This window comes from Prionailurus bengalensis, chromosome E4 (genome assembly GCF_016509475.1).
Source record: "Prionailurus bengalensis isolate Pbe53 chromosome E4, Fcat_Pben_1.1_paternal_pri, whole genome shotgun sequence".
In the NCBI taxonomy this organism is placed as follows: Eukaryota; Metazoa; Chordata; class Mammalia; order Carnivora; family Felidae; genus Prionailurus; species Prionailurus bengalensis.
Genome location: NC_057360.1, coordinates 53,583,795 through 53,603,786, shown reverse-complemented (window position 1 = coordinate 53,603,786; position 19,992 = coordinate 53,583,795). Strand labels below are relative to the sequence as shown.

The window sequence follows — 19,992 nt, the reverse complement described above, 5'->3', positions numbered from 1 at the left end:
CCTTCTTTTTTTCTTTTTTGAAATTTATTTACTCTGAGAGAGAGTGAGAGAGAGAGCATGAGCAGGAGAGGGGCAGAGAGAGAGGGAGAGAGATAGAGAATCCCAAGCATGCTCTGCACCGCCAGCGTGAAGCCTAATGTGGAACTTGAACCCACAAATTATGAGACCATGACCTGAACTGAAACCAAGAGTCAGATGCTTAAATGACTAAGCCACCCAAGCTCCCCCAAGATGCCTTCTTAATATTCCTTTCGCTGTCCCTTTCCCTCCTGCCAGACTAACTAGTTTTGCCCTTTTCTGTGCCCACAGAGTCTGCATATATCTTTATTAAGGCTGTATTTTATCTTTCTTGCTAGACTGTGAGCTCTTTGAAGACAGGGACAACTCTATCTTTTTCCTCTTTATGTCCTCAGTGTCTCTTCCAGTCATAGGACATAATTGGACCTCAATGAATACTATTTATGTCAATCAATATGTATAAAAACATTTGATGGTACCCATGAGTTGAATCCCCCGATAGAAGAGAGGTGTTCAAAGAGAAATGTCAGTAAAGTGATCTATATCCTGGAATACACCCTTGGACCTCCTAGTATAGCTCTCTCTTAGATGATGAAGCTTCTGACAATGAAATGCGTCATTGAAATACACTCCTTTATTAATAGTGATGTTTTGAAATAATAATAAGTAGGATAGCTCTTCCTCTTACTATTTGCACAACTGGACTAAGTTCTGTGGAAAGGAAAATATATGAGGTTTGTGATTTAAGGAACAGAGGCCAATTAACTTATTTCCCATTGTACTCAGTAAACACCGAGTTACATAAAGGCCCAAACAGAACTGTAATAGCAGAGTGCTGGCAGAGATTAGCGATGCTTTACTCCTGTTTTGTTTACCATAATGAACTGGTCAATAAACATCACAAATTGTTTATCTATATAAATCTTGACAGATTACTCTTTATGAAATCCATTTAGCAAGTGAGGTTTTCCCATAAGGATGAAAAATGAAGATTTTAAACAGATTGCGGGAGAAGCTCTGCCTGTACCAGGAGAGTCGGTGTAATGAAGGTTTCTTTATATTAATATTACAAAAACCATTTATCCTGACAAAATCAATATCACAATTCATCTTAGTTTGGTGTTTCTCTTTCTAAGCTTAAAATGTCTTCTCCTTTATTATGTATAATTTTGTTTTAATAAATGTGAAATATATTTCATGTAGGAGGTGCTCTTGAGAAGGGGTAACTTAGCAAATGACATCAGACTTGTAGCTGATTTGCTAAAAAGAGTCTTGGAAATGTTTAAAATTGTATTTGAGTGGCTGAGAAATTTATAGGAATAATTTTACTTAATCCTCAATTACAAAATCATCCCCAGTGCCCTTTGGGTTAGAAACAAACTATAATATTCAGGGAAGTCTCCTATGAACTTCATTCAGGTAAAATTCTCTCTTACTGAAGTCAAGCAATTATAACAAGTCAGATAAGTTAGATACAATACCAGCTGGGATAAGAGAATATAAAATCAGGAATAGTCACATTTAATTACTCAAAACATTGCATGCTTTCCTAAGAAGGGATTTATTTATTCCATTTGGATTCAGAACTTAATATCCCATGGATATTGACAGAGCTAACTTGGAGTTAAGCGTGTAGCAGCTAGCTGGAAGAAAATAGAACTACATCAAGGAAAGGAATTGCGTTACACACTGGAAACTATTACTCTAAATGTACTGTATGTAAAGTAAGTGTGATTGTCTCATGAGTGAATGGTAATAAAAACTGAATACTCAAGAGACTTATTCATGACTGGTGTGGTGATATATATATATGCATTGGGAGAAGCTTGCCTCTTATTGTTTATGCTTTACCAATATTACATTAAAAGCCTACAAACAATATGCTCTAAGTAATAGCATATAATGAAATTAAGAGCAACTCAAATATTTTGTTGCTTCTATAATTCCAGTTTAATTTCCATGCATAATTTTCTTCAGCTCTGATACTTAAGGAGCCTAAATAAAACATCTATTTGAAATGGAGTTTTGATGCAATGTCTGTATACATAAAGGACTTAATATAGTTGTTGGTAGGGGGGGGAATGTCCTTTTATCATGACATAAAAAGGGCAAACTACAGTGTAGGGGTTTTCGAGAGAAACTGTACTTTATTTATTCCCAAGGTGATATTAGTCCATAAAACAAATTTGCAGCTTATTTAGCAGTCTTTAGTTTTTATCGGCCTTTTTAAGGGTGTTGAATGATTACCCGAGAGATCACACTGTAGAAGTTGCAGGGGGGATAAAGAAACTATGCCTCCAGCATCTTTATTAGAAAATAGAGGTGAATGCATTTAATGTTATTTTAAATGCACCACATGGAAAGTTCCCGTTTACAAGTGAGTTGTCTTTTTTACATGTGCTGTTTTTGCTTCTCCAACACTTCCTGGTGCCAAAATTGCTTACCCTAATCAATGACATTGGCATTGGCCATGAATTTGAATAATTTACTCAGAGGAAACAGGTTTTGGTTTCTATCATGGCAAAATGCCAGGATAGTGATTTCTACAAGCAACTTTAGGTCCAAGAAATTGAAGCTGGAACGAAGTCATCTCATGATATTTATATCATTAACATCTTTTCACAGATCAGAAGAATGCTCTATTCACCAACCATTCTGAATAAATGAGTTTAGTGCATAAGATGGAAAATGAAATATAACCTATATTAAGGCATCGGCAGTATTGGAACATGTCTTTCTCAAACTCTTAGTGAAATTTATTCTTTGTAAGACTAAATATAGAATTTCAAGATTTTTAGGAAGATCAGTGGTTATCATACCAGTGTTATATTTTATAACTTGGTAGATACTTGGAAAGATGATTTATGGGTACCTAATCTAAATTTTTAGCTTTCAGAGGAGCTACTTTTGTGAGCAAGCAAAATTTACAGTATTCTTAATTGAGCAACTGGCATTCAAAAGAATCCATAAGATGTATTGTAGCATGAAAAAAGCAATGTAACATTTTTTTTGCCATTAATTAGTTTACAAAGAGGAGGCTTCATAGAGATTTTATTGTGAGCAACATTTTGTTAAATATTCTTTTTCTGTCTTGTTTGATTTTGTATTTGTTTGTTTAGCTCAAGCATTCTTTTCAATAGATTGGCTAAAACAGACCATCTTATTTCACAATGTTATTGATAGATGTAACTTATACTATGAATTATTAATCAAAACATTATTCTCTTTGATGGTTTATTTGTCTTGTTTTCAGATGTCAGCCTTGCAATTGTCATCTCTCAGGAGCCTTGAATGAAACCTGTCACTTGGTCACGGGCCAGTGTTTCTGTAAACGATTTGTCACTGGCTCCAAGTGTGATACTTGTGTTCCCAGGGCAAGCCATTTGGATGTGAACAATCCACTGGGCTGCAGCAAAAGTAAGTGAACTCTGGCCCTGTGCTGGTGGGTGGAAGATCATGCAGGAAAGAGTGTCTCATTATTTTCCTTCTCCACTGAGAACCCATCAGAAAGGCTTAGGCAAAATGTGGAGGATTTCGGTGAGAAAAGGAAAAAAAAAACAAACCCAAAAAAACTCCTACATGAAATGAAACTTGCGTTCTTTTCCCTTGATGAGATTATTGAAAATGGTTATTATGTAAGTAGCGGGAAATTTACAATATTTTGTTAGAATGGAATCACTCTAGGGGCGCCTGGGTGGCTCAGTCGGTTGAGGGTCCGACTTTGGCTCAGGTCATGATCTCGCCTCTGTGAGTTCGAGCCCTACATCGGCGCTGTGCTGACAGCTCAGAGCCTAGAGCCTGCTTCCGATTCTGTCTCCCTTTCTCTCTGCCCCTCCCCCGCTCATGCTCTGTCTCTCTGTCTCTCTCTCTCTCTCTGTCAAAAATAAATAAACATTAAAAACAAAATTAAAAAACAAAAAAGAATGGAATCACTCTAGTGGTGACAAGAGTCCCGGTTTTCCCCAGATGTTGGACTTCCCAGTGATAGGACTTTCAGTGCAAAAAATCAACACTACTGGTTAAAACAAAATGATTGGTGACCCCAGCAAAGAAGGATATTTGCAGCCAATTTTCTATACCAAATGGAAGATTTATTCTTATTTATGATGAGTTATGTTTTTCTATCCACCAAATTTTATGGGTATGTGCTATTATTAGTTCTTTAGACCCTCACTTATAATCTGCTTCCTTATTTCGTGATTCACTTCTTTCCTATCAACATTTGTTTATTGTAGCAATTATTGTCACAGCATATTACTACTATATTTCATATTTCTTCTACAGTAAGTTGTATTAGTTGTTTAAACATCGCTCACATTTCTATTTTTAACTCCTGGAAGTTAAAGATTATACCTTAGTATCTTCAGACTTTTAAATACCATTCTCCAGTGCCTTGACTTGACTTCTCAGGTAACCTGCAAGCCTAAGTTTCATAGCATATTGATGATTTATTTATATTTACTTCAAGATCATATATCCTTACATTTTCAAGAATTCCTAAGAAATGCCTGCTGAGAACATGTGGTAAGGAACCCTCTATAACATATTGTACAATGCATGTTCTCCTTGGGGTGTCCTGGGACTATCATGAGTCACAATGCTAGGAAATGCCATAAGTCAGGACAAATCATCATAAACAAACATGCTAGGAACTGTGTTATCTACATTTAAGAGACAGAGAATTACCTAATATAATATTGGGCTCCACAGCAGCTATACTAGATTTTGAGATAGTGGAAGACAGGGTGTGGCTAATGGTTAACAAGACATATTCAGATTTTGTACCTATGTACTTTATCTTCAGTATCCCGTGTTTCATTTGGTTTCTCTGGATGTTAGTATAAATAAATTATAGGTATTTATGCTTCTTTTGGGAAAGGACTGTCATGATTGCCTTTGTGTAAATACAGTCTAAACAAATCTGGATTTCACTGAGAATATTTATTCATTGATTAGTTATAGAGTTGATTGATTTGTGTGCAACACGAATTCCAGCATATTGCTTTGGATGTCAGTTGTAGATCAGCATTTTGTAACAAACTTATGATGAAACATACTGAATCTTAGCAGTTTTTGATTGCTTCTGCCTCTAATTTTGTGTGAAAATATTGGCATCTGCTCCACTTTTTTATACTTATTCTTACACCTAAGACACAGTCTAGGAACTATACCTTAGGTAGAACTGGGCAGTTTGGTTCACTGAACACCTGGCCTACATTTCTTAGCAGTGGTAGACATTTACTTTTATGTTATATCTTTCCTTCTCTGGGCTAAGCCTTCGTATCTTTCCAAATGCTTCCAATTTTAATAGTTAAAAAACTTTTCTATTCCTAATTATTTTTCTATATATGTGTGTGTGTGTGTGTGTGTGTGTGTGTGTACACACACACACACACACACACATATATAGAAAAATAATTAGGAATAGAAAAGTTTTTATACAGAAAGAATATAGAAGAATATATATATACATATATATATATACACACACACACAATATGTGTATATATATATACATACTAAATTTTCTCTCGAAACTTGTGATCCTTGGTGATGAATACATTACTTCAACTACTTATGGTAGTTGTTGCTGCTCTGTTTTAGGTTTGTGTTTCACAAAATTTACCCAACACTGTGCAAAGTTAGAAGCCCAGTATCAACACAGGTCATTCATTTTAGAAAAAAAAAATAGACAGGATTCCTGCCTTTAAAGGAGCTCGAAACATAGCAGAAATGATGGACATACTGGCAATACAAGGGAGTGAGCACAGGGCATGGGAAATACTGGTTGTGGCATGGGTAGGAAGGGAGCCTGCTTTCCTTCCTGTTCCACCTCGATTTTTACATGGTACTTGCTTGTTATCCTAGCAACAGCCGGAACAAGCAGCTTCGCAAAGATAGGATGCTATTGGAAGGAATGTAGTGCTATCTATTGTTGAAACTGTGAACTACCTCGGGCTGGTATTTTGCTCTGTGTCCAACAGATGTCAAGCATGTGTTTTTCAGGAACATTAGTATGTTTCATGGTGTCCTTCTACACAGTTTGGGAACCATGGGATTATGACTATTATCTTTTCCCCTTCCTTAGAGGCCACTGGCAATAGTTTAGCAGTATCATCTGTTATTTTTTTCCTTCTTTGTTTTTTTGACAGAAAGTTGAATTGGGAATCTGAGCATATAATTCCCAGAATGCAGGAGAACTGAATTCAGAGAAGATAGTTAGTTAGAACCTCTTTAAAATCTGCTTCCTTATTTTATGATTCATTTCTTTCCTATCATAATTTGTTTCATGCTTTAGGAATTGTAGCCATTCTCCTTAATAGGAGAACACTAGCAAAACAGGTATTAAATGGTTCTTCCTTTTCTGAGCTTTACTAGTGGATGAAATTTCAATTTCCCTAAACTTCTTACTATGAACTTAACAAAATATATATATAAATTTATATATTATATATTAAATATATATATAATATGTAAATATACATAAAATATATATATTAATATATATTATATGTATTATATCATTATATAATATATAATGATATAATATATATTTATATTTATTTATAAACTGTCCATAGCTCATTTGTGTTTAAGTCTTCTTGACACTGTTCACTGCTATGTTTATCCTTGGTTATTTATCCATCTTTTTATCACTTATAGCTTTTTATTTATCCTTACTTATCATAGAAGCTTTTGTAACTAACCCTTTAAAATATTTTTGTTGTCAAATATATACAAGATAAAATTGACCGTATTAGCCATTTTTAAATGAACAGTTAATTTATATTAAATACAATCATAATGTTGTGCAACCATCACTGCCGTGCATCTCCATAACTCTTTTTTTTATATGAAATTTATTGACAAATTGGTTTCCATACAACACCCAGTGCTCAGCCCAAAAGGTGCCCTCCTCAATACCCATCACCCACCCTCCCCTCCCTCCCACCCCCCATCAACCCTCAGTTTGTTTTGTTCTCAGTTTTTAACAGTCTCTTATGCTTTGGCTCTCTCCCACTCTAACCTCTTTTTTTTTTTTTCCTTCCCCTCCCCCATGGGTTCCTGTTAAGTTTCTCAGGATCCACATAAGAGTGAAACCATATGGTATCTGTCTTTCTCTGTATGGCTTATTTCACTTAGCATCACACTCTCCAGTTCCATTCACATTGCTACAAAAGGCCATATTTCATTTTTTCTCATTGCCACGTAATATTCCATTGTGTATATAAACCACAATTTCTTTATCCATTCATCAGTTGATGGACATTTAGGCTCTTTCCATAATTTGGCTATTGTTGAGAGTGCTGCTATGAACATTGGGGTACAAGTGGCCCTATGCATCAGTACTCCTGTATCCCTTGGATAAATTCCTAGCAGTGCTATTGCTGGGTCATAGGGTAGGTCTATTTTTAATTTTCTGAGGAACCTCCACACTGCTTTCCAGAGCGGCTGCACCAATTTGCATTCCCACCAACAGTGCAAGAGGGTTCCCGTTTCTCCACATCCTCTCCAGCATCTATAGTCTCCTGATTTGTTCATGTTGGCCACTCTGACTGGCGTGAGGTGATACCTGAGTGTGGTTTTGATTTGTATTTCCCTGATAAGGAGCGACGCTGAACATCTTTTCATGTGCCTGTTGGCCATCCGGATGTCTTCTTTAGAGAAGTGTCTATTCATGTTTTCTGCCCATTTCTTCACTGGGTTATTTGTTTTTCGGGTGTGGAGTTTGGTGAGCTCTTTATAGATTTTGGATACTAGCCCTTTGTCCGATATGTCATTTGCGAATATCTTTTCCCATTCCGTTGGTTGCCTTTTAGTTTTGTTGGTTGTTTCCTTGGCTGTGCAGAAGCTTTTTATCTTCATAAGGTCCCAGTAATTCACTTTTGCTTTTAATTCCCTTGCCTTTGGGGATGTGTCGAGTAAGAGATTGCTACGGCTGAGGTCAGAGAGGTCTTTTCCTGCTTTCTCCTCTAAGGTTTTGATGGTTTCCTGTCTCACATTTAGGTCCTTTATCCATTTTGAGTTTATTTTTGTGAATGGTGTGAGAAAGTGGTCTAGTTTCAACCTTCTGCATGTTGCTGTCCAGTTCTCCCAGCACCATTTGTTAAAGAGGCTGTCTTTTTTCCATTGGATGTTCTTTCCTGCTTTGTCAAAGATGAGTTGGCCATACGTTTGTGGGTCTAGTTCTGGAGTTTCTATTCTATTCCATTGGTCTATGTGTCTGTTTTGGTGCCAATACCATGCTGTCTTGATGATGACAGCTTTGTAGTAGAGGCTAAAGTCTGGGATTGTGATGCCTCCTGCTTTGGTCTTCTTCTTCAAAATTACTTTGGCTATTCGGGGCCTTTTGTGGTTCCATATGAATTTTAGGATTGCTTGTTCTAGTTTCGAGAAGAATGCTGGTGCAATTTTGATTGGGATTGCTCTCCATAACTCTTTACAACTTGTAAAATGGAAACTGTGTACCAATTAAACAATAATATCTCCCATTTGACCCCAGCCCCTGGCAACCACAATTTTATTTTCTCTATAATTTTGAATAATCTAAGAACCTCATGTAAGTAAAATCACAAAATATTTGCCTTTTTGTGAGTGGCTTATTTCAGTTAGCATATGTCCTCCAGGGTCATCCATTTTGTAGCTTATCTTATAATTCCCTTGCTTTTAATTCTGAAGAATATTCCATCATATGAATGTACCATATTTTGCTTATCCATTCATCTGTCGGTGGGCCTGTGGGTTGCTTCCATGTTTTGGCTTCTGTGAGTAATGCTGCTACGGGTATGGGTGTATAGCCATTTCTTCAAGACTGCTTTCAATGACTGCTTTCAGTTCTGTTGGGTATATAACCAGAAGAGGGATTCTAGATCATATGGTAAGTCTACTTTTAATTTTTTTGAGGAACTGCCATACTATTTCCCACACCAGCGTTACTATTTTAAATTCCCACCAACAGTACACAATGGCTCAGATTCTCTATATCTTTGCCAACATTGTTATTTTGTATTTATCACAGCCATCTAATATATATGAGATGCTATCTCATTGTAGTTTTGATATGCATTTCTCTAATGATTAGTAATACTGGGCATCCTTTCATAGTTATTGGCCATCTGTATATCTTTTCTGGAGAAAGTCTATTCAAGTTATTTGCCTAGTTTTTCATTGGGTTATTTGTCTTTATTACTGAGCTGTAACTGTTCTTTACATATTCTAGGTGCATGTCCTTTATTAGATATATGATTTACAAATGTCTTTCCCAACTGGGTTTACTTTTCACTTTCCTGATAGTGTCATTTGAAGCATGGATGTTTCAAAATCTGATACAGTTCAACGTATCCATTTTTTATTATTATTTATTCATTTAGTGTAATATCTAGGAAACCGTTACCAAATCCAAGGTTAGGAAGATTTACCCCCATGTTTTCTTGTAAGAGTCTTATAGTCTTTTTGCTTTTATATTTAAATCTTTGATCCATTTTGAATTGGTTTTTTAGATATGTTGTGAGTTAAGTCTCCAGTTTCATTCATTTCGAATGTGGCTTTCCAGTTGTTCCTGCACTATTTATGGAAAACACTATTTTTCCCTTGGTTCTCATTAGTCTTATTGAAAATCAGTTTATTATGTTCTGTTGACTTTTTAATCTATATTTTGTGTTATTTTATTACTAGTTGCCCTACGAATTAGAGTATGCATACTCATTTGCCACAATCTACTTTAGGCTGTACTGATATAATGCTGGTAATATATAACAGATATGCTTTTGGTACGGCTTCTTTTCCTTCCCTATCTTTGAGTTGTCATACCGTGTAAATGTGTGTATGTGTTGCATATATATATATATAGTATATATATACGTATATATATACTATATATATATAGTATATATATATTGTATATACTATGTACATATATATAGTATATATAATAAACCAAACATTACACTAATATAATTATTATTTTCTTTTAACAGTAATATGTTTTTAAAAGTGATTTGAGAAGAGAAAACAGAATATGAATATATATACACACACACAGATATACACGGAGTCTTTGATATTTACTCCATATTTATCCTTTCTGGTGTTCTTCCTACATCTATGTGATTCAATTTATTTACTCTCTGTGTCATTTCCTTTTAGCCTGATTGATTTCCTTAGTATTTTTTGTAGGGCTAGTCTACAAGAATTCTCCCACTGTTTTTTTCAAATTATTTGGGAATACCTATATCATTCTTCTTTCCTTCCTTCCTTCCTTCCTTCCTTCCTTCCTTCCTTCCTTCCTTCCTTCAAATGGGTAGATTTTCTGGATAGAATTCTTGGTAACAAGTACTCCTTTTTCTTTTAGGACTGACTTTGAATTCATTCTACTACTTTATGGCCTCCATTGTTTTTGTCAGCCTTTAACTGTATTTTTCTTCAACTGTAAATGAAATTTCTCTTACTCTTTTAAAAGTGTTTTTTTTTTGCTTTGTTTTTTGTTTTTTTTGTGGTTTTTTTTTTTTTGTCTTTCAGCAGTTTGACTGTGATATGTTTAGTGTGAATCTCTTTGTATCCTACTTGGAGTCATTGTACTTTTTGGAAATGGAAATGTAGATAAATGTTTTCCACCAAATTTGGGAAGTTTGAGCCAATATTTCTTCAGATATTTTCTGTCACTTTCTCGGTCTCTCATTTTGGGGATCCCATGACACATATTTTGGTGCATGGTGCACCTGACATTTTCTTATAGGTCTCTGTGGATCTGTTCATGTTTGGTCTATTTTTTTCACTTTCTTTCTGTGGATTGGCTAAATCATATTGCTATATATTTACATTTTACCTATTGTTTATCTTCAAGTTCACTGATTCTTTCTCCTTTCCTTTCAAATCTGCCATTGAGTCCTTTTCAGGAAAGTTTCAAGTTTAGTTATTGTATTGTTCAACTCTGGAATTTAGTGTTTTTATACATTCTGTTTCTCTATTAAAGTTTTCTTTTTACTGAATCATCATCATCATCATCATCATCATATTTTTCTTTAACTCTTAGGACATATTTACAATAGCTGCTATGAAGTATTTTTTGCTACACTTAATATTAGAGATCATTCAGAATCTGTTTCTCTCCACTGCCAATTTTATGAGTATAGTTCGCAGTTTCTTTAAGTGTGTTGTAATTGTATGTTGAAAACACTTAAGTTGTTTAGGTTTTTTTGGTAGTTTGCATAGACTTAAATGGTGGGAAAATTTCTCCACTGCAGTGTACAGCTGCTGATGTCTCTACCAGCTTTTTTGTTTTTTAATTTAATTTTTACTCACAGCCTGGCTTCCTAGGAGTCACTGCTGTGTCTGAAGCATCCAAATATTTGGGCAATGTTTGTGCTCAAATACTTCTAGACCATATAGCTTCTGCCATTCAATGTGTGTCTGGTTTGGGGGATGTTTTCAGAGTTACAGTGAGTTCTCCGTTCTTTGGCCTCCACTTTTCACTGGCTCTCATGGTTTTCCCCATAGCTTCATAGTTTTCCAGCCTGCTACAGATCTGTGGAGAACCTTTCTCAGGTCTTCCATGGCTGTCTCCTGCCTGGGGTCTCCTGCTTGATTATCTGGTAAATTCCCCACTTAACCTAGCTGGGAGCACATGCACAGGCTAGCAAACCTGTGAATTTTCCCTCTTGTTCCCAATCAGCTGAGCCATTTTTAGATGGCAAAGCTATGAATTCCTGCTGCCAACCCCATATGGAGTCAGTGCCCTGTGGTACCAAAGCTACTGTTTATAGTCAGCCCTGCTGGTACAACTAACACACCTAATTGTGGAACTGGTACTACGGGAACAGCCCCTCACAAAAGGGCCACAGACTCCTACTGTTACGACTCAAAGCTCTCCAAGTTCTTCAAGAGTAGGTATATGTTCTTAACTTTTTGTTTGCTTGTGGTTGATTTAGAGCTCCCAGAAATGGTTATTTTGGAGATTTCACTGAGTTTTAACTCTTTGAGTCTAAACTCTTTTTGTTGCCATAATCAGAAGCACTCCTATCTCTTTTTACTTTTTAAATATTTCTTATAATTTTCTAGATATTGTTTTATTTTTTAATTTCATCTATAGAATCCATTTTAAAATGTTTCTTAATAACTATCTTCTACTTGTTTTTCATTAATGGCACTAAGTGCTGGCTTCATAGCTGCATCTTCCTTTGTGATTAGGTATGGCCATGTCACGAACTTCTGCCTGAAATGATCTGGGCAGAAGTGATGTGTGGGAGTCCTGGGTTGTGCTTTCATAACCACAGGACATGCCCGCCATCTCTCCTTTTCCTGTAGATTTGGATGTGGACTTGGTGGCCATCCAGCTGGAATCACATACATAGGGATAACCCCTTAAGGATGGCAAGGCAAAGGACACAGGGAATCCAGACACCTGTTCTCATAGCCACAGTGTTTCCAGCCTTTCATGGAAGAAGGACATACACATATTCACTTTATATGCAAAATAATCCTGAACAGTAGATAATTCTCCCTTTACTATAGATGAGGGAGGATTCAGAGAGTCTAGTCAAAATTTGACTACAGTTATACAATTACCCAAGTGCCTAAGCCAAGATTAAAACTCATGGCTCCCAAACAAATGGATATAGTCACAACATTATACTATCCTTCCTTAAAAGAAAGTCTGGCTTATGCAAAGTCATGCTTGGCAATTTTGATAAATGAGTATGTGACCATTTTCTCAGAATTCCCTTTCAGCACACAGAAGGTGAGTTCGGGTTATCTCAGGGCTGGGATTTCATAATATTATTTCTCAAAGTGGTACTGAACCATCAAAGCCTTCAGATCTATGAACATTCTCATTTCGATGTCAAATAGGCTACATCTATACTGTGAAGTTGGACAAGACCGTGGTTAGAGATAGTCATAACAAGTAATCAACTTTAAGTGTTTGAAAGAGCCTATTTGTGTATTTGTGTACATGAATGTTTGTTGCTAAGGAAATTTTCAAGTAATGCAAATCATTTCCCATACCCTTTGACATGGGATGAAAACATATTTTTCTTCCAGTCATCCAAAAAGTATTTCACTGTCTTAGAAAATAGTCTGAAGGTCAGTTTTGATTGCTTTAACTCTGAAATCTGTTGTGTTCCTGATATCATGCAGAGTTTTAGATATAGTTAGTAATATCCACTAAAAATATTCAATTGCCATAGATTACAAGGCTCTTTAAGAATGCTATAAATGAGACAGTTTATGAGTCTTTGTGGTTCCACCAAGAACAACAGGATGTAGAGCCCTAAATTAAAAATCCCTGACAGATCAAATGCCTGTCAGTCAGTGTTCAACCAATGCAAATGACCATATCATATATGGCAAATTACAGAATTCAAAAATATAAGGTCCTCTTTGGAAATGGTTTTCTTTTCCTGGTGTCACTATGGACATGGACTAATGGACTATGGACTAATGGTTTCCTGTGTCACTATGTCATTTTGAGGTTGGTACTACTCTCGTCTTGTATCTAACTAGGCATATGGACAGTTAGATATTTAATATCACAATGCAAATTCCCAAGGAGGAAAAACAAGATAAAAGGGAAGAGTGAGAGTGTATCTAGTTCGAATATTTTTTTTCTTTAAGAATATAACATCAATATTATCTCCCTTAGGATTAGAGACATTGTCTTTAGGAAGCCTATGCATCATATATGGAATTTTGTATATTTCAAATTCAGTGCTCTTGAAATACTTTCTTAAAATGTTATTGTTGGATTATACCATGTCTTTAAAGTGGATTGTATCCCTCATGAATACTGATGAATTAGTAATAGCTCTTAGTTGAAAGTCTTTGCCTGGTGTGCAGGATAACTTCACTATCCTACTCCATACTTTCCCACCCTACTCTATTCCATCAAGATTCTGGATGGTCTGCATCAGCAGGCTCCCTTACCCTCTGACTTCCTGTTTGCTTTGGCTACTCACAGGAGCCTGCCAGTCAGCTGAAAGGCTGGCAGGAAGAGAAGTTGGAATATTTAACCCTCAGCTTCTTGTCTCAGTGCAGAAGCAGTTTTGAGCTAGTCTTAAGCTGATTGTATCCTGCCATGAGTAACCACAGCACCTGTCAAGTGATGCTCTTCTTATAGCTCTTTCTATCCCTGAGTACTATGCCCTTTTGGGCTAGGGATTGTGTGGGCACCTGGCTGGCTCAGTTGGTTAAATGTCCTACTTCGGCTCAGGTCATGATCTTGTGGTTCGTGGGTGTGAGCCCTGTGTCAGACTGTGTGCTGACAGCTCAGAGCCTGAAGCCTGCTTTGGATTCTGTGTCTCCCTCTCTTTCTGCCCTGCCCCCACTTGCATTCTGTCACACTCTCTCTCTCTCTCTCTCTCAAAAAAAAATAAACATTAACAAAAATTAAAAAGCTAGGGATTGTGTGTTAGAAAAAAGGTAACATAGTGGGTCTGACTGCTTATCTGTAGAAAAACCTGATTACAAAGTTAGCCTTTGGCTGGCATCTGGGAACTTGGGCTTTGTGAGGGTTCTTGCCATCCCCAAAACAGGTCAGAGTGGCTCACTGTCTCTTAAATTTTGTCTGACCAAATGGTTTATGCTTAACCCTGATGTCCTTCTGGAAATCTAGAATTTGGGGGTTATTCATGTTGACAAAGGCTGTCTACATAAACAGCCCTTGGTACAAACCCTAGGCATTGAGTTTCTAATGAGCTTTCCTGTTTGGCAACATTTCACATGTTTTCACAAAACATTAACATTGCTGGGCGGGGAGGGGGAGCGATTAGGCATATCCCCGACTAGAACCTTGTGGTTGGTTTCCCTTGGACTTACCCATGTGCCTTTCCCTTTGTTGATTACATTCTATCCTTTAGTTATAATAAATCATAGCCACAAGTAGGAGTTTATGGTAAGTCTGGCAAGTCCTGCTAGTAAATCATTGAACCTGGGGGTGGTCTTGAGGACCCCTAACATGAATAGTAATAGAGCCCTACTGTTATCACATGATTTTTTGAAATTTCTTAACAAAAATACTAATGGTTTTTGAAGTCAGGTAACACAGCAATCTGTACCTTTGATATCCTATTTAACGAAAGAGTCTGATTGGATGTCCTCTAAATGGATGGAGGATGATGCATCTTGTTAAACCAGAAGGGGATAAATAAGCTGGTGGTTGATTGTCCTTAAAAAAATAGTTAGATATTGTCTTTTGCTTTTACCTTTATCTATTCTGGGAGTGGGGAGAAAATGAAGGAAAATAGGAAGACTAAGGAAAATATACAGTGATAGGAGACAACATTTTCATGGTGTATACTTACATTATATAAAATATCACTAAAACAGTGAGATGAATGCTCTTATGTGCCTGATGGAAGCAATTATATCACCCCTAACAACCACTGCACCCTACCAGGTGTAGGTATATTCACACAATACATTCAAATTGTTTCTTGCTAATATTTAGACTGTTTAACATCCATGACATCCATAGGTATTTATATTACCAGCTATTACTCTTTCTTGTAAATTGCGCTCCGTGAGGCAGGATGAGGCATATGTGTTTAGTGGAGTGGAAAACTTCCTTTGAAAAATCCAAAAATTATGCTCCTCAAATTCCAAGTTTCAACGTAACTTATTTATGTCAACTTTTAAATTAAGTGGAAAATAAATGTTATGCATCCTTGGATAGTTTCTCAAAAGAAAAGAAAAAAAGAAAAAAGAAAAGAAAAGAAGGAAGGAAGGAAGGAAGGAAGGAAGGAGAAAAAGAAGTGCTTAATATAAACTTTTGTGGTTCCCCCCACCCCAACTATGTTTATGTCAGCTGTATTGACCTACAAAATTGTTTTATGCTCATAGATAAAAAGCTTTGTTTTAGAGAATTCATGATGAGTACCCTCTGTTTATTAATGTCTTGGTAAACCACATGTCTTCTTGATAAAGTAATCCTGAATCAGAAAGACCTTTTTGTTGGATATCTTACTTCAGTTTACTTGTGTGCTTATTGATTGCCATTGCTCATAAATGCTCTCTCCATTGTAATTTAGCTCCATCCCAACAACCTCCACCCAGAGGACAAGTTCAAAGTTCTTCTGCTATCAATCTCTCCTGGAGTCCACCTGATTCGCCAAATGCCCACTGGCTTACTTACAGTTTATTCAGGGATAGTTCTGAAGTCTACACAACTGAAGATCAATACCCATACAGTAAGTTTAAAAGTTTGGTGATAGAAAGATGTAATATTCTGAGAATTGATACGTTAGCTAAGATCTTTGACATTGAGGATAAATGTGGTTTCCTGTGTCTAGCTGAGAATTGTTTCAAACAGAGATGGAATTACAAATCTCAGTAGCCATCTCCTGGTAATCAAAACAATGTAATAAAAATGAGATGCTTCTTATTTGATAAGCCCTTAATGCTTATCAAATTCTCAAAGATGAAAAAATAATTACCCTATCCAGCATTGATGAGGATATAGAGGAGCTAGAACTTACATAAACTGCTGGAATATCTGTGTAAGTTCATTGGTACAATTTTTCATGCAAGATGAATGGTTAAATTGTACGAAAAAACTAATATATACCATTTGCCTCAGTAAATTTACTTTAGGAAATTTATCTTAAATTAATAGTCATAAATGGATACAACGTATGTTCAAACATACACTACTTGTAAGAGCAAAATATTGGCAACATTCAGATATTCAAAAAACTTTCCATAAATTGTGATAGATGGCATAGTAGAATCCTGGTACATTGTTAAGTGAATTTTAGGATGTGATTGCCTATAAAATGACACCTTAGTTTGCATGTTAATGAATGGAAAATGTCCATGACGCATTGTGTGATGTAATAAAAGATATTACAAATAATCTATTATTTATATTTTAATTCAAAAATGTGTAGAAATACTGGAAGGCTTACAACAAACTGATCTGTAGTGTTCTCTGGGCATAATATTACAGAAAATTTATCAAGTATTTCTATTATATGGGTTCAGCTTTTAAAATTCTCAGGTTAAAAATGGACTTTTAAAATAGTGGGATCAGAGTACTAATGTTCTTGCAGACAATGTAATTTTATGCATAGCTGCCATTTCCATAGAGACAGAAAATAACATGAACTTAAATTGAAAGAGACAGAATGGGGAGAAACCATGAAGACTATCTTTGCATCTGTAACTTTTATGAAGATTTTAAAGGTGCTATTAGAAATCAAACTATTGGGACACATTGTCTTATTAAAAATATTTACCCAAGATGTTTTATATTTTTCTTATTTATTACTTTTATTTATTTTTTGAGAGAGATCGTGAGCCGGGGAGGTCAGAGAGAGAGGGGGACAGAGGATCCAAAGTGGGCTGTGCACAGTCAAGCTGACAGCAGTGAGCCTGACGCAGGGCTTGAACCCACAAACCATGAGATCGTGATCTGAGCCGAAGTCGGACACTCAACCAACTGAGCCACCCAGGCGCCCCTACTCAGATCTTTTAGATCCAGTTTCCCTAAAGCCAGAATGAAGAAATAGAAATTTTTACAGGCTGCTAGCTCTGTCTTCTCTGATATTTGCCTCTAGTCATGTTTAGCTATGAGCTAGTTTGAGAAACTAGTTTTAAAAAACATTGGAACAGTGATTCTAATTCAAGTTTCCATTTTGTTCTCCTTGTTTAATGTCCAATTTTCCAAATTCTAGCTTAACTTGCTTACTTAGTTAGACAAGTACATAAAGTTCTGTAGGTGCACTGAAGTTCCACAATCTTCTTCAAAATGGTTAGGAGTTGGCCTTGTTTTAACATAGTGATTGGCTCTAAAACTTCTATGTAGCGTACACTTCTGTAGGTTACATTTTGTTCCTAATTCTGCCTGACAGACACCTACATTCCTGTGTCCAGCACTTTCTATTAACTCTAAATGTTTCTCCAGTACTCCGGCTCTTCTTTGAAGTTAATGGAAACTCTGAACTTCATGATGCAGATTGCAAAGGGAAATGAACATCTGTCTACATCTGCCATGTTGGCAAAGCATCCCAAAACCTGCTACTAGAATGTTTATTTTCTTCCAAATATCAGCATGATCCAGGTGTCCTTAAACTTAAACTTTTGTGATAGGAGAAGAGAGAGTTCTAAAAATATTGAAAGTAATTTTGAAGATGACAGTACCACTGGTTGGATTATTGCTGAAAATTGTGAATTAGGATCACCCTATTTTCCATACAGCTTAATTCAATAATAAAATTAAACTTCAATTATACCCTTCAATCCAGTGGCATTTTTCTATAGTAACATATTGTCATCTGTTTTACAGACCATTGCATGAGAATATAACACTCTGGCTCTTTTTCATGATTGTACTAATATAGAATCCAAATAACAGTTTCTTACATAATAAGTGTGTACTCATTCACTAATCAGACATTTATATAATCCTATTAAACAAGGTATTATTTCCTAAAACCTTATTTTTCATTAAAAAAAATGCCACTTCTGGCATTTCTTGACAATCACTATAATTAATGATGTGAAAATTATCTGCATGATGGCATTTGAACAGTAAGAACAATTGGTTACCGCTGTCAGAACTTTGTATCATTCTAATAATACCCTCATGTTTATTACTCTATTTCCAGTGTGTGGATAGCATGTGTAATATGAAAAGGAAACAGTACTTATATTCAGTCGGATGAACACAAATCTTTGGGTTAAATAAAGGCATTTGGAATTATAGGTGGAGAATCATTGAACTTTTCAAAGAAAATTAATAGTGTTGTCTTCCGAGAAAGTTTGATCATTTGGTTGAGACCATTATAGAATTCCTTGTTAGAATAAAAACTTTTCTTAGCTTGCCTGATGCACTACAGGATTCTCTAGGACAGTTATTTCCAACCTAAGATCATGACACACTGATGTATTATTATCTTTAAAGGTTACAAAGTATTTATTATTAATAATAGCACACTAATTATTGTGGAGTAATTGTAAGGTATCTGAGTTACAGACTTTCCAAAAATAAGCAAAATTTACAACTTCATAAGCTTGTACATAACCAGCTTTCAAAAATAGGAGAGAAAGATCTAGAGGTCAAGTAAGCACATTGGGAATTGTACATAATCAGCACCTAATATTATCTCCCCTGTAGCACCAATCTGGTTTGCTTATAGGTATTTTCCATGTCATAGGTGTGAAGAGAACAGCTATCATAGGAAATAGCACTCATTTAGTAGTGTTGCAGTTTTAGGGAGTGGTCAATAAATCATATTATGTTTTCCTACTTGAATTTGGAACCTAAAGAAAACTAGACCTAGCAGTCAGTAAGGTGGAAATGAAAAATAAAAATAATCTTCATTACTGATAAAAGTCAGATTGGAGAATAGACCTTCCCTCCTTCAGGAAGACAGATTAGGAGAGAGAAAAATCAATGGGCTGATCTAAGCATGTTCTGTTTCCCCCTCTTCTCCCCAACTTCACAGTTAAATCATTACTCATTTGGGATGCCATGAGTAGAGAAATAGCCCTTACATGTTTACTCTAAAAAAAAAAAAATCCTTTCACAGAGAAACTAGATGAATACTTCAACACCTGACCATTGTTTACGTAGCCTAAAGACATTAACGTAGCTTAGAGTTTCACACAACTATACATCTTAGTGAACCCTGAGATTTCATTTCTACCTTTAATATCGTTATCATTTGTTATTCCACACTACATCAAGGGATCAATGTAACAAGTGGTAAGATAGCTCAGCTACTCTGAGAGACAAACAGAGAATATAGGGAGGGGATGAGGAAAAAAACCAGAAGAGATGATGGCAAGTAACTGTTTCTCTAAGGCTCGCAATATTCTTTCCTAGAAAAATATTTGGAAAAATCATTCCTTCATTTATTCAATGAAATTTTATTCAGTGCTAATTCCAGATCAGGAACTGTGTGAGTCACTAGAAATATAAAGATGGAAGGAATAGTTCTCATTATCGAGAGGGGAGATAAAAAGTAAAACAAAATTATA

At 35.8% G+C, this 19,992-nt stretch overlaps 1 protein-coding gene across 1 annotated transcript in view; it reads left to right on the top strand.

Moving 5' to 3' along the window:
- The window catches only part of USH2A (usherin), a 736,138-nt gene that overhangs the window by 180,664 nt on the left and 535,482 nt on the right, over positions 1-19,992 (top strand). Inside the window, exons 15-16 of the mRNA XM_043568966.1 lie at positions 3,272-3,435; positions 16,041-16,199. Of these exons, the coding sequence (XP_043424901.1) occupies positions 3,272-3,435; positions 16,041-16,199 (323 nt within the window). The remainder of the gene's footprint in view (positions 1-3,271; positions 3,436-16,040; positions 16,200-19,992) is intronic.